Source organism: Camelina sativa, chromosome 2 (assembly GCF_000633955.1).
Source record: "Camelina sativa cultivar DH55 chromosome 2, Cs, whole genome shotgun sequence".
In the NCBI taxonomy this organism is placed as follows: Eukaryota; Viridiplantae; Streptophyta; class Magnoliopsida; order Brassicales; family Brassicaceae; genus Camelina; species Camelina sativa.
The window spans coordinates 555,964-569,417 of NC_025686.1; the positions used below are offsets into that span (position 1 = coordinate 555,964).

Genomic DNA, 13,454 nt, shown 5'->3' on the forward strand with positions numbered 1-13,454 from the left:
AGCCGCCGGATATTTTCTCAATCTGAGGGCTAGAAAGTTCTGGTTTCTGCGCGATAATAATTGTTTTATTTTGGGGGTATATTTGTCATTCTGTCTTCGTATTTCGTAAAAGCTCCAGGCCCATATCACTGGGCTTTTTTTGCAACGAAAACAACATGTGACTTGTGAGTTTGATAGACCAACATATTCATAGAATGCTCTGTTTTCTTGTGAAGTTATTGTTGAACTTGAAGAAAATTATCCAAACAGAACTAATGCTAAAAACGGTCCGATAAAAGCCGTCATAGCATCTCTATCATTTGGATCACGTGAATAACTGTGACCTCTTCTTATCAGAAGATAATATCCGATTCAGTATATTTTCCTTTTTATTATTTAACGCAATGATGAAACAGCTAAGGAATAGTACACATGGATCCATTTTGGGTACCGTTGAGAGTGACCACCACGATGTTGATCGATCCATCATACATGGATTTGTATGAAATGTGTGAGTGTGAATATAACTCCGATCATCATCTTATGTTGAAAATAACAGCTAGGTTGGTCCACTGTCCACACATCTTATAATCATACCACTATTATCAAGCGTAGACATATTCGTCTTGATGTCTAACAAAATAACAAAACCATTACCATTATCATCTTATAACACTACGTAGTCTACGTTGGTGATGTTTGGGACGACAGAGATATATACACAGAGAAAATTTTCATAATTAGACAGTGAGCTAAAAGAATTAAGATAATAATTTTGTCACATACAAGAAATTAAAAATTGATTAACAGAAAAAAATATTTTAAGAACTAATGGTCGGAAAATTTTCAGTTCCTTCTCATACATCTTTTATCTACGGTCTCTTGAACTTTCACTTTCGCTCGTCTCAGCCACAGCCGCTGAAATTTCAGTCTGTCGCTGGTTATAATCGCGGCTTGCATGCTCTCTCGTGGCTCGTCGTTCCTGCTAAAAGTATACTCTGTGAGTAAATAAAACGACTTACTTCAAATGTTTATTTGTGAGTGATTATAAACACTTACGTCACGATAGAACAAGTCTTCAGCTTCAAGCATGTGTATAATATGACCCATTTTAGGTCTCTTATTCGCATCGGGATCCACACAACGCAGCGCGACGAGCAACACACGTTTGAGAGCTTTTGAAGTTGGCGGTTCTGGTATTTTTGGATCGACTACTTCCTCAGACCTTCGGTTTCCAACCATTGATTTCAACCACTCAACCAAATTCACCTAACAAAACGAGACAGTCAAGTCAATAACCGATAATACAAGGAACAAGCACACCGTTTTGAAACCTTAGAAAAATGGATACCTCTCCTTGAGGTCGACTATAATCAACAGGGTTTCTTCCGGTGATTATCTCCATGATCAATATCCCAAAACTATAGATATCACTCTTTTCAGTCAGCATTCCCGTGCAAGCATACTCAGGTGCTACATATCTACATAACAAACCAGTCAAGGAATAATCAAAAATGTGTTTCAAGAACTTGGTATCCTTAAAACTATCTAACTTAATATGCCAAACTAAACAATTTACCCGAAAGTCCCCATCACACGTGTTGTCACGTAACTGCTCTCAGAGAACAACAGCTTAGCAAGTCCAAAATCTGATACCTTAGCATTCCATTGACGATCAAGCAAGATATTACTTGATTTAATGTCCCGATGAACCACTTTTGGTTCGAGACCTTCGTGTAGATACGCCAATCTGTGGGAATATCAACAAAGAAATTACATATAATAGAAAAAGAAGAATTCAAAAAAATGAAAGTAATCAATCGGGTCTCGGAAGTGTTACCCTTTCGCCATGCCAAGTATTATGTTCATACGAATATCCCAAGTCAGTGGACTTTTGTCACCAACATCACCATGAATCCATTGCTCCAAGTTTCCATTATCAACGTAGTCATACACAAGCATCCTAATTTCCCAAACCATAAGCGTAGAGTTATCAATCACAAAATGTACCGAGCAAAATTCCACATTACGCATGCGGGGTTCTTTTTTTTTACCTGTATGCACCTTCAACACAGTACCCTAAAAGCCTAACGAGATTCTTATGCCGTACACGCCCAATGGCTTCCACTTCCACTCTAAACTCCTTCTCAGCTTGACCCCTTCCAACATAATTAAAGAACGGTTTAGAGTACAAATCAAATCACAAGGACCACATTAATTACACAACACAACAAACACATTCCAAGGACCACATTCTTCCCCTAAACAAGACATTGTATACTCATCCAAGTACAAAGAACACTAAAACCATTCCTGTTGTTAAAAAATCAATTTTGACATTGTAATGTAAAAACCAAAACTTGATCAAAGTACCTGTTGTTAAGAAGATTCTTGACAGCGACTTTAGTACCATCAGTGAAAACGCCACTGTACACAATCCCATAACCACCTTCTCCGATCACATTCTCTTCACACAATCCATTGGTAGCAGCTTCGAGCTCACGAAGAGTATACCATCTTCCCCAACCAAGATGCGAAACCTCAGGTCCAACACAACCACTCCCTGAAAACGAAGCCGTTTCACTAGCGCTCACCGTTCCTCTGCTTTCACCACTCGAGAACACAACTCGGTGCTCGATCTTCCCGATATCGACTTGGATCTCCGCCGCAACGGGCTGCGTCTGGTGGTGGTAATGGTCTTGCGCCGGAACGATCTCCTGAATCTCTTTGGAAACCGGCGGGCTCGCTACCGCTGCGGACGCGAAATCGGCGTGACGTGGCTTGCGGTGTCTCCGGCGAGAGGTTAAACAGAGGGAGAGGAAGAAGAGAGCGATGACGATAAGAGATCCGAGTAAAATACCGATGACGACCCAAAGCTTAAGACCAAAGATCGATGTTGGTTTGGAGAGCTCGTTGTTAATTGAATCAGGATTGAATAAAGACATCGTCATTCGAATCTTTCGCCGGAAAAGAATAAAACTTTCCGGCGAATCAATGGATATGTATATGGATAATAATAATAATAATAATAATAATAATAATAATAATCAGTTAAATCACAGTTGCATGTTGTGGCTTTTAGGCTAAACAACGAAAATAAAAAATAAAAACAGAGAGAGAGAGAAGAATCGAACAGAACCGAAAACAGAGGATTGAGTAAAAAACAAAGAGACGAAATAAACAAATTCGAATCGAATAAATTATTAGAAAAAGGCTCTCTCTCAGTGTTGTTGTCTGTTTAATGTAATCTCTCAGAGAGAGAGAGAGAGAGAAGTGAGTATGGATGATGAGCTGTCGTCTGATTCTCTATCTCACAGTTGTTGTATAACTACGCATGTTGATGACGGCGACGTTAATTAAATGACGATGTTACCCTTTTAGGTTTAGGCGAAAAGGCAGAGGGACCTACGTATTCTGGAAGGGATTTGTTTGTAATTAATACAGACGACGAGATGACCGAACTATAAATACAAGTTGATACAACTCATACAAGTCTAGTAAAATCTCTATAAATTAATAATATTGAAACCAAGACATTTTATTAATTTATAGTGATATTAATTTAAATAAATTAACAAATATTATTTTATAGTGTAAATTATTAATTATTAATTTATAGATATATTTTTAATTGTTTAAATTCTTTAAAATTATTAATTGAGACAATTTTAGCAAAATAAGATTAGATTTTCGGATGTTGTAAATTTTATGGTTTAGGAATTGAACTTATAATATCTAGAAAAAATTATTGACAATTAATTACAAATACTATAGACAAATTGAGTTATACACATGACATACATAAATTCAGATTTATGAATAATAATATCAATTGTCCTATTTTAATAGTCTGTTAAATTATCAAATTGTAAATAATGCATATCTAAAAATTGAAAACTTTAAAATTTAACTATTTTTATGACATGTTATAGAATATTTTAGAGATATAGTTATAGTTTGAAAATACAACATTACAATCGTTTTATAGAAATAAGCTTTAGGAGAAACATACATTATTATATCAATATAGATATATATATATATATGTAAATTTACATGAATGTTAATTTATGATATTATTGGAATCATAATTTACATAGGGATTTCAAAAAAAAATTATTTTATTATCTTATCGAATTTTGTTAATTTTTATATTGGTCTGATTTGGGACCAGTAAAATTTATTAATTTATAATGTTTATTAATTTATAGAGTATTAATTTATAGAGGTTTCACTGTACAATTTTTGTGGACATTTTAAGTTTGTTTTTTTATCCTAGAAGAAATTAATGTACTACTAACTAAGATTAGTACATATTTAGTCGTCAAAAAAATTAAAATAATGTTAGCTCTCTGTTATGTTTGTTTGATATCGAATCATGATGGTTTGACTAGAAGAAACATTATTGTATGCACAAAACAGAATAATTTTTATTTTGAAGGAAGCTACGTTTTCAGTACTGCTATTAAAGGGCATTAATATCGAATTAGTTTTTTTCTTTTTTGGAGAAATAAGGAATCAAAAGACTTTGTTATACCGAAGAGACTAGTCACTAGAGTGCATTAATTAACAACATTTCGTTCGTAAAAGAAAATGTATGATTTGGAGGAATTTGGACCTTTCACTTAATTTTTGTTTTTTATTTTTATTGCTTTTGAATTGTGTTCTTTTTTCCACACCTTTTTTAATCACACTAGACGACGTCTACATAAGAAGGATATGTTGTAGAGTTGCCAGATCGGCATTCCATTTGACAAAACGAAAATAGAGAATATTTTTTTCTTTATTCTTTTCATTAAATTAATAGTAGTAAATCCTTTACAATAATGACTAGTATAATAAATTAAGGGGATCATCAATTCAAGGGTATAAAACTTTAGTCAATTTAAAATTGTATGCGTCAAAGGATCCACGAGCGTAAGTTTCCAAATTTATTTTCAGAGTATACTAGGTGCTTGCTTCCCCATGCAACGTGTGGGTTGTGGTGTAGTTGACACTTTTTTTTTTTTTTTTTTTTTTTTTTCTTTTTTTCTTTTTTTTTTNCATTTTAATTAGGCATATACGGGCTTTGCCGTCACTTTTATTTATACACTATATGTTTATACTATTTTGTTCAGATGTGTATAATTGTGGCGTTTACTTTTTATGAATTATGAAGATGTTGTTTCTTGCTTTTGAAGATCCAATCTTATCATTGACTGATATTATTTCCAATACATTTATTGTATTATAGATTTTCTAATTAACAACTTATGTAAACCCTTCATACGTTGATGTTGCAATAATAAGTTATTTTTTTAAAAGATCTTTCGTGTAAGTGATTATGTTTGTATGCTCATGTTTTGGTCTAATATCAATAAGATCGTTTATGTTTTTCTTTAGTTGGCTTTGAAACCAATATTGAGTTAAGCAAATAATGGGTCGAATTATGGTGTTAATAAGTAATATAAATTCTTATGTATATATATTGTATATATGTGACTATAAATTTAGCTAACTAAAAAATTATGTAATATTTAAATACAATCTTGAACATATATATATATATATATATTTATTTGTGGGAGGAATGTATGAAATTATTGGATAGAAGTTATTTTTGAGTTAAATGACCTTTAATGTCTTTAAAGTGAGTTAAATATTAATAAATTTTTATATGTGTCTTGACTTTTTTAAAAAGGAATACCAAGTGTTTCCTTCCAAATTTGAAGTGATATAGTATTTTAGTTTTCTTATATGATTTTATGAACTTCAATGTAAAAGTTTTTCAAAGTAATAAGTACACTCACTGATTGAATTATAAAATTTGGAGAAATGTTTATTTCGTTTAATCATCTGCTCTTTTAAATAAATTAAATAAGTATGTTGTTATTCCTACAAATAGGACAACATATATTATAGTTTAACCATGGAGTTAAGCAATGGAAATGGAACTTGTGATTGCAAGACAAAATGCTTATATGTTACACATTGATCGTTTAAAAATGAATAGGAACATCTAATTCTCAAATAAAGTTGATTGTTTTGTTAAAACCAACATATGTGAATTTAAATTTAACTATGCAAATTTAAAAAATAAATATGAATAGATTAGAAAGGCAAGAAATATAAAAGAAATATTTTTTTATATAAATAAAATAAAAATTGAAAACAATGTTAAATATATATAATACTTTCTACATTAAAATATAGAATCAAACTCTTACAAGTTACAACACATATGAGATATAACAACATTTGATATTGGTAGGAGAGGAGGAGAGAATGTTTACTATAAGATGGTAATCCAAATTAGATAATGGAGATGAATCTTTAAAAAATAGAACAATGTAATATCTATATATATATAATACTTTCTAAATTAAAATATAGAATCAAACTCTTACAACACATATGAGATATAACAACATTTGATATTGGTGGGAGAGGAAGAGAGAATGATTACTTATAAGATAATAATCCAAATTAGATAAAGGAGATAAATCTTTTAAAATAAGAACAATGTAAAATATATATCATGTAGTCTCTAAAATTAAAATTTAGCATTAACAATTTACAATGATATTTCATTTTTTTTTTACAACCCATACAACAAAAATAAGAAATCAAAAATAACAAAAAAAAATGAAAAATGATTTGAGGTATTGTAGAAGAGAATGAGAGAATAGAAGAGAATGAAAAATGATTTGAGGTATTGTATAAATTATTTAAAATGATACATGAATATGTAAGATAACCAGAGACATAATAGATAATTATATATGGATCATTTCAACTTTATGATCTTATTGTGTGGTGAATATTGTAAGGAAGTATGAAAATAATGACTTATAAGATGTTAATATAAAATAGAAAATGGAGATAAACATTTTAAAAGATTAAAATAAATATATAAGATATACATATCATACAAACTCTAAAACTAAGCTTTTACAATGATATTTGATTTGATTTTTTATAACCCATACAACAACAAAAAAAAAAAAAAATACAAAACAAAACAAAACAAAACAAAAAAGAGATTTGAGAGTAGTGGAAGAAGATGAGAGAATGAAAGAGTGATAGACTAAGAGAATAAGATAATGAGTATTTATAGGAAGAGAAATGATGAAAAATTACATTTAGAAAAATGAGAGTTACAATTCTAATTTATTGTTTTGTTTTAATACAATTGATTAATACAACTTAGTGGAGAAATAAAGTTAATGCATAATTTATAGGGAGAAGCTATAAAGATTTCAGTTTTATATTATGTGAGTTAAATGTGAAAATTAATTATTTTAAATTTGTGTTTTAATATAATTTTTTTTTGGTTAAAATTGCATTGCCAAGTGGACCAATAAGGAGAGACCAATAAGGAGAGACTGAAACTCTACTTTTATATATATGATTTTGGAAATCCGTGTCCGTATCAAGACAAAGAGATACAACTATAACGCTAAATTCTAAAATTAATGGTTGGATTGGATTCACCAAAAACATAGTCTTTGCAATTTAATGTTCTTCTGATTTTTTTAACAGGTTAAGATTAATCCTTGTTTAAGAAGGTTGCTTTTAAAGTTAATACTATAATGATGAGAATAGAAAAAGATAATGTTGGGGAGAAAAGAGAAATCCATTATTGCACCATCATAGCAAGAAATGTATCATTTCCACACAAAAAATAAAAAATTGTATTATACATTTTGTGTTAGTTATGGCATTTTAATTTTTAACTGAATGCCTTGGTCAAGTTCGGTATTGGTACTGATTCCAATGTTCCATTTCCATTATGTAGATTTTGTTCAATAATTCTGTGCTGCTGATTACGATGTTCAATCTGGCAACTTTTACACGGTTTTCCAACATGTGGAATTGGGACTGTGATAGTAACACCAATCATAATAAGCTATGTTACGTCAACCTTATCATGTTCAAAACAGGTACGGAGTATAATAACCACTTCTTACTATATTAGGCGAAAAATGATTGATGATCATATCAAACAGTGAGTGATTCCACTTTTAAAAACACGAAACCAAGTAGTCGTAACTAAGCAAAAAACCCATTGTAAAAGTAACAAAAGAGGCCTGTGCCTGTAAGGTTTTTCACTTTTAGTTTAATCTTTCACCTAAAAGTCATTGATCCTTACAAGAGACGAGAGAATATACGGACTTAATCCGTCTTCTTGTCTTCTCCATCGATGGCTCGAAGCCTTTCAACAAGAGGAGGATGTGAGTAGTGATAAGCTGAGTACAACGGATCAGTGTTCATTGCTGATAAGTTCTCTTCCTGAAAAACCCAATCAGATAAACCATTATAGTATGAACACAAAATTGAGGAAACAGTCTTGTCTTTTCTGTTGTTGTCTTCTCTTACCTGTAGTTTCACCAGAGCAGGACGAAGATCTTTTGCATACCCAAGCTTTACAGCAAAAGCATCAGCCTGCATAAGGAACATTAACTCACATTAGTGATGAGGCAGGCAATGAAAGAAAGAAAATATGATTGGTTCTTAAGGGATTGTAAGATCTTACCTGAAACTCAAACGCTCGACTAACGAGGTTGAGGCCAAAGCTTACTAGATGTTGTAGTGGTATAACGGTGTGCTGCAAAATCAGACAGGAGAAATAAGATAGGTTTAGTGTTTTTTTTTTGTTGATTCCTTCTTGATTCATGACTTCAATGTCCCAAAGCAAAACAACAGACCTGAAATATGATCAAACCAATGAGGACTGGCTGTGTATCAAATCCAAAACTCCTGAAGAGATCAGTGGAGTTTCTGACAAGAGTGTATCCTCCAAATTGCAAGAAGGCAAGGATCTGCAATAAAAACATTGAGAGGTCAAAAGACATGATTTCTTAAGTGAAATGTAGATATGAGCCAATAAGTTTTTGAACTGTCGGTTGAGGCTCACTTGAACTGCAATGAATGAGTATGTCGTGTGATTCAGTTTCCAATGTCCTAGCTCGTGTGCAATAACAGCCACAATTTCATCCTCATTCTTGCACTGCACAAAATAAGAATTGTATTATGTTTTAGAACCAAAATCGGAATGTTAGTATAGCTCGCTTGAAGTATCGAAAGTGACTGTACCTGCTGAATCAATGTATCATATAGAACAATCCTTTTGTTCTTGAAGAAACCATACATGTAAGCCTGTACGATGTAACAAGAAACATGAACTTCTAATGGTAATCTAGAAAAGTAGTCATGAAGAGATCTCAAGCCTTTAAGTTCCTCACATTGCTATGGCTTGACCTTGTCGATCCATCAACAACAAACAGCTTCTTCAGAGGAAACATTAGAGAAGAAGCAAGTTTCTCAATTTTCTCCCGGAGGTCTCCATCTGGAAGCTATACACAAATATAATGGATGATTAAGTTGTCTTGTCTGATAATAACATAGTACAAAAAAACATTGATATGTAAAGTGGCCACGACAGAAATACTCACAGGAGTGAACTTGTTGAAAAGCGGTGCTATCAAGACTGGGTATATAGTCATCATCACTAGAGACAGAATAAACATGAATGCCCACAGGTAGATGGCAAGATAAGGACCTCCTTTCTGGAAAAGAGATTATAATTCCATGCTTAGAGAAATCTATTATAATTTTTTAACACGAAACTTTGAAGCTCACACTCATTGGAGATTAGTCATATATGTGAAAAACGCAGAAAGAAGATGAAACCATAATCACCAAACCTGTACTATATAAATTATCGCTGCAACAATGGGTGGGCCTAGTATGACAGAGAGAAGTGTTCCTTTGATCATGTCCCTAATGAACATCCATATTGTTTGCTGTAAACATAATTTAGAGGCAAATTTAATCCACATCTCTACTAAAGGAACGCTAAGTCAACAAGGTAGTGTTGAAAATACGACATACTTTGTTGAACCCATGCCGAGACTCAATCACGAAAGTTGAGTACAACGAAAAAGGCAAATCAGTGATCTGCATCAGAATATGAAAATTATCTTAAGAAAATAGATATTTTAATCATAAACGTATAAGACCACACGAAGGGGTTAGTTTGAAAAACCTGTGACCATGTCATGACACCAGCCAAGAATGAAAGAGTATGCAGTATTTCATTCTCTGGATCGAGGCCCAGCCTCGGTAGAACAGCTCCAGATATCTAAGGTAAAGATGAATATTAATATAACAACTTTATATCCAAAAGGAGATACTATATAGTATATACTGAAACCAGGATATGTACCTTCCAAAACCAAGGCAAGATCCCAAAGAACAAAATTGCAGAGTCCATAAGTATAGTCACAAACTCATGAACAAAGTGAAAATAGCTGTAAAAAATGAAACATCCTCAGTGATAATAATAGCCTTGGCAATAATAAAAAAACTAACATGATATATATAATTAAGACGAAACCTTTTGTCAAGACTGTATGCTCGTGATTTCTCAAACTTTTCTTGGCTAATCACTCCAACCAAGGTTTTCGGGAGAGTTGGCAGCTTGAGAGCAGTGAGTTGCCTCAGATCCAAATATGTCTCAAAAATGTACATCACTATCATAAAACCTGCAAGTAAAAAAGCAGAACATGAATATAAATGCCAAAACATCATTTTTATTTCAATAAAATCTTCTACTTTCCAATCAACCAGATATAAAAGGATCAAATGCTGTTCATCTGATTTAGCTAAGTTAAGCAATCTATCTATGTGAGTACAGCATAGGCTCCTGAAATATGGATCTCTTGTACTGATGGAAACATTAAAGCATTGGCAAGAGTTTTGATGCACCTATCTACATTCACAAAAGGTTACACAACACTAAACCCATTTCAAAACAACTCTAGAAAACCCTAGTTGCTTTCAGGAACATCACACCCTAAAAAAAGCAAGAAGATTTGCCCAAAAACTCTAGCTGTAGTATGACTTCAACACAGAAAAAAATTTCAAGATTCTCAATTTCAAAACTGAAATGGGAGAAAAAGACTCCGACTTTTCTTCACTAAACCCTAAAAAAATTGTTGAATAGAGAGAGAAGCATAAATAAAGCTCCGTATAATCTATAATACGAGGACAAAAACAAGGTCACGAAACCTCAGATCAAACGCACAAGTAAGACAAGAAACAGTTCGATTAACAAAAACCACAGATCAAGATACAAAATATCTGAAAAGAACCAAATTTAGAAACGAGAAGCAGAGACGGATGGTGTATAAAAGCAGTCATGGAATCGCAACACACACACAACAAAAAAACGCAAAACCCAAACAAAAAAAAACGAAATGCGACGAGTGAAACCGGAGAGAAGAATGTTTCAGAGAAGGTTTTGAAACTTACCCACGACGGTTTCCATGTAAGGAATCGCCATGGCTGACAAAACGAGTAGCCTGAGACGCGAACGAAGAAAGAGAAGCAAATCGAAGAAAGAAGAGAGAAACCCAAAAAAAAAAGCTTGGGAGAGGTTTTGAGTTTCTCGCTCGGGTCGGTGTGGTGTGGTGTGATATGTAAAACGACAAAAAAAAATACGGGTACGGGCTTTATAGCATATGGGCTGGGCTTTGGGCCCATTTTAAACAAGCCCTATATTTTAATTTAATATCTCTTGTGAGTTGTGACCCCATATAATATTAATTATCATCAGAACACCCCTTGGTCCAGTTCAATATATAACTTTGGGTTCTTTAATGGAAATATACTGTTTTCTAGGGGTTCAAAATGAAAAATCCTTATCCTCAAACCATGGAACAAATTACAGAAGGTGCCACTGGTTATCACAAATAACCGAACGAACGCCGAGAGAGCTCAGTCTTGGTTCTCCTCTGCTTAACTTTATCCACTTGGAGCTTCGACAATGGCTTCTCCTTCGCTTCTGCAATCTTCTGCTTCTTCTTTTCACGGCCGTTTTCCTCAGTTAGCGGCTCCATCCTCCGCACGGATGCTCTCTCCGCCGCTCAGAAACGTGGTGAAAGTCTCGGCGTCCGAAACTGTGCTGGTCGAGAAATCTGAGGCCGAGAAAACTCAGCGGCTCAAAACCGCGTACCTAGAGAGGATTATCCCTGCGCTTAAAGAAGAGTTCAAGTACGTTAATATCCACCAGGTAACCTCAAATTCTTCCCTCTTAAGCTCTCAAACCTAGTTTTTGTTCTGTTTGAATTTGGGTTTTTTTAGGGAATGTTAGAATGGGTTCTGTAAAATGTCGTATCTGAAATGGGTTGAGATGAGTTACACATAATTTGCTTTTCCTGGTAAATATTTGTGGGTTTTTGGATTGGTTAATGTAGTGAAGCAGTCTAGATTTAAAGCTTGTTGTGTTTGATAAAAGGTACTTATTGAGATATGTGTGTCTTGTTCTATTTTTCAATTTGATGTCTGATTAATGTAGTGAATGCGGTGTGTCATTTTGGTCTTTGATGTGGCTGCTTGGATATCTTCTGTACCAGGTTCCAAAGGTACAGAAGATTGTTGTGAATTGTGGTATTGGAGATGCGGCTCAGAACGACAAGGGTTTGGAGGCTGCAATGAAAGATATTGCGCTTATTACAGGACAGAAACCTATCAAGACACGAGCTAAAGCTTCCATTGCAACTTTCAAGATCAGGGAAGATCAACCGCTTGGTATTGCTGTCACTCTCAGAGGAGATGTGGGTTTCCCTTCTCTTGCGCTCATTCTTTGAATCTTGACTTATCAAACTTTCATATATGAGTTCTTTTACAACATTTGTGATTTTGAATCTTGTGACAGGTAATGTACTCCTTCTTGGATCGTCTTATCAATTTAGCCCTTCCGAGAACTCGAGATTTCCAAGGTGTTAGTCCCAGTAGCTTTGATGGGAACGGAAACTACAGTATTGGTGTGAAAGACCAAGGTGTATTCCCTGAAATCAGGTCAGTTATTCTTTTGTATCTACCCTCAAAAGCCATCAAACTTGTTAGCCAATGGTCCATCAAGATCAAGCGTGGGTTCCCTTTACTCCAATCTTTGTTTACAACATCTAATGTTGGTTGGTTATTTACACTTTCAGATTCGATGCCATTGGAAAAACGAGAGGAATGGATGTATGCATCAGCACGACGGCTAAAACCGATCAAGAAGGACAGAAACTATTGGCACTGATGGGAATGCCGTTCAGGGAAGGTGGTGGTGGCAGCACTGGTGCCATAGTGAGGAAGAAGAAACTAAAGTCTCATCATTTCGATGCTAAAGGAAAAGGAAAGGCAAAGAGATGAACATAGCTGCCTTATATTGTATGTGTGTATTGTCTGTCTTATGTAAACCATTTCATGTTTCAGAAAAACACCTTCCTTTTGTAATGTTTTTGTTGCATTTTTAAGATGATGATAAGAAAAATATGAGTTAATTTGATAACAACTCCTTCTTTCATGGGGTAGCAGCATTAGCAAAGTAGGTTATTTATGTAAATCTTGAAACATTTGGAAATATTATGCAAAATACATTTAGCGCGTGAATGGGCGTGAGAAAGAGGCGCGTGGGAGTGTCAAAATTTGGACCTTCCTCA

At 33.7% G+C, this 13,454-nt stretch overlaps 3 protein-coding genes across 4 annotated transcripts; 1 reads left to right on the forward strand and 2 right to left on the reverse strand.

The window, feature by feature from the left end:
• On the reverse strand, positions 733-2,930 carry LOC104712324 (probable serine/threonine-protein kinase At1g01540). Of its 2 annotated transcripts, none has more exons than XM_010429206.2 (7): positions 2,353-2,930; positions 2,034-2,138; positions 1,820-1,942; positions 1,559-1,729; positions 1,331-1,460; positions 1,039-1,248; positions 733-961 (listed from the first exon to the last, which is right to left on the reverse strand). In XM_010429206.2, exons 1-7 carry the CDS (start codon positions 2,928-2,930, stop codon positions 848-850), a joined length of 1,431 nt encoding a protein of 476 aa, XP_010427508.1. In that variant the 3' UTR covers positions 733-847. The 2 variants fall into 2 exon arrangements, with proteins under 2 accessions (XP_010427508.1, XP_010427500.1); XM_010429198.2 differs by having other exon boundaries at positions 733-964.
• Positions 7,910-11,420, reverse strand: LOC104712338 (CAAX prenyl protease 1 homolog). The gene is made up of 14 exons (XM_010429219.2): positions 11,275-11,420; positions 10,358-10,505; positions 10,187-10,271; positions 10,007-10,102; positions 9,853-9,918; positions 9,666-9,764; positions 9,414-9,527; positions 9,204-9,314; positions 9,055-9,117; positions 8,876-8,968; positions 8,667-8,780; positions 8,495-8,566; positions 8,338-8,403; positions 7,910-8,250 (listed from the first exon to the last, which is right to left on the reverse strand). Exons 1-14 carry the CDS (start codon positions 11,303-11,305, stop codon positions 8,134-8,136), a joined length of 1,275 nt encoding a protein of 424 aa, XP_010427521.1. The 5' UTR covers positions 11,306-11,420; the 3' UTR covers positions 7,910-8,133.
• Positions 11,683-13,318, forward strand: LOC104712345 (50S ribosomal protein L5, chloroplastic). Its single transcript, XM_010429233.1, has 4 exons — positions 11,683-12,034; positions 12,378-12,578; positions 12,680-12,822; positions 12,960-13,318. Exons 1-4 carry the CDS (start codon positions 11,789-11,791, stop codon positions 13,162-13,164), a joined length of 795 nt encoding a protein of 264 aa, XP_010427535.1. The 5' UTR covers positions 11,683-11,788; the 3' UTR covers positions 13,165-13,318.

Bases quoted from the DNA above. Each gene is read 5' to 3' on its own strand.
- LOC104712324 (XM_010429198.2), bottom strand. From the start codon at position 2,930: ATGACGATGTCTTTATTCAATCCTGATTCAATTAACAACGAGCTCTCC. The intron at 1,943-2,033 runs GTAAAAAAAAAG...TTGGGAAATTAG, and splicing joins TGTGTTGAAGGTGCATACAG to GATGCTTGTGTATGACTACG. The intron at 965-1,038 runs GTAAGTGTTTAT...GTATACTTTTAG, and splicing joins AAGACTTGTTCTATCGTGAC to CAGGAACGACGAGCCACGAG.
- LOC104712338 (XM_010429219.2), bottom strand. From the start codon at position 11,305: ATGGCGATTCCTTACATGGAAACCGTCGTGG. The intron at 9,919-10,006 runs GTTTTTCAAACT...ATTCTGATGCAG, and splicing joins GTGTCATGACATGGTCACAG to ATCACTGATTTGCCTTTTTC. The intron at 9,765-9,852 runs GTATGTCGTATT...TTATGTTTACAG, and splicing joins CTCGGCATGGGTTCAACAAA to CAAACAATATGGATGTTCAT.
- LOC104712345 (XM_010429233.1), top strand. From the start codon at position 11,789: ATGGCTTCTCCTTCGCTTCTGCAATCTTCTGCTTCTTCTTTTCACGGC. The intron at 12,035-12,377 runs GTAACCTCAAAT...CTTCTGTACCAG, and splicing joins AGTACGTTAATATCCACCAG to GTTCCAAAGGTACAGAAGAT. The intron at 12,823-12,959 runs GTCAGTTATTCT...TTACACTTTCAG, and splicing joins GGTGTATTCCCTGAAATCAG to ATTCGATGCCATTGGAAAAA.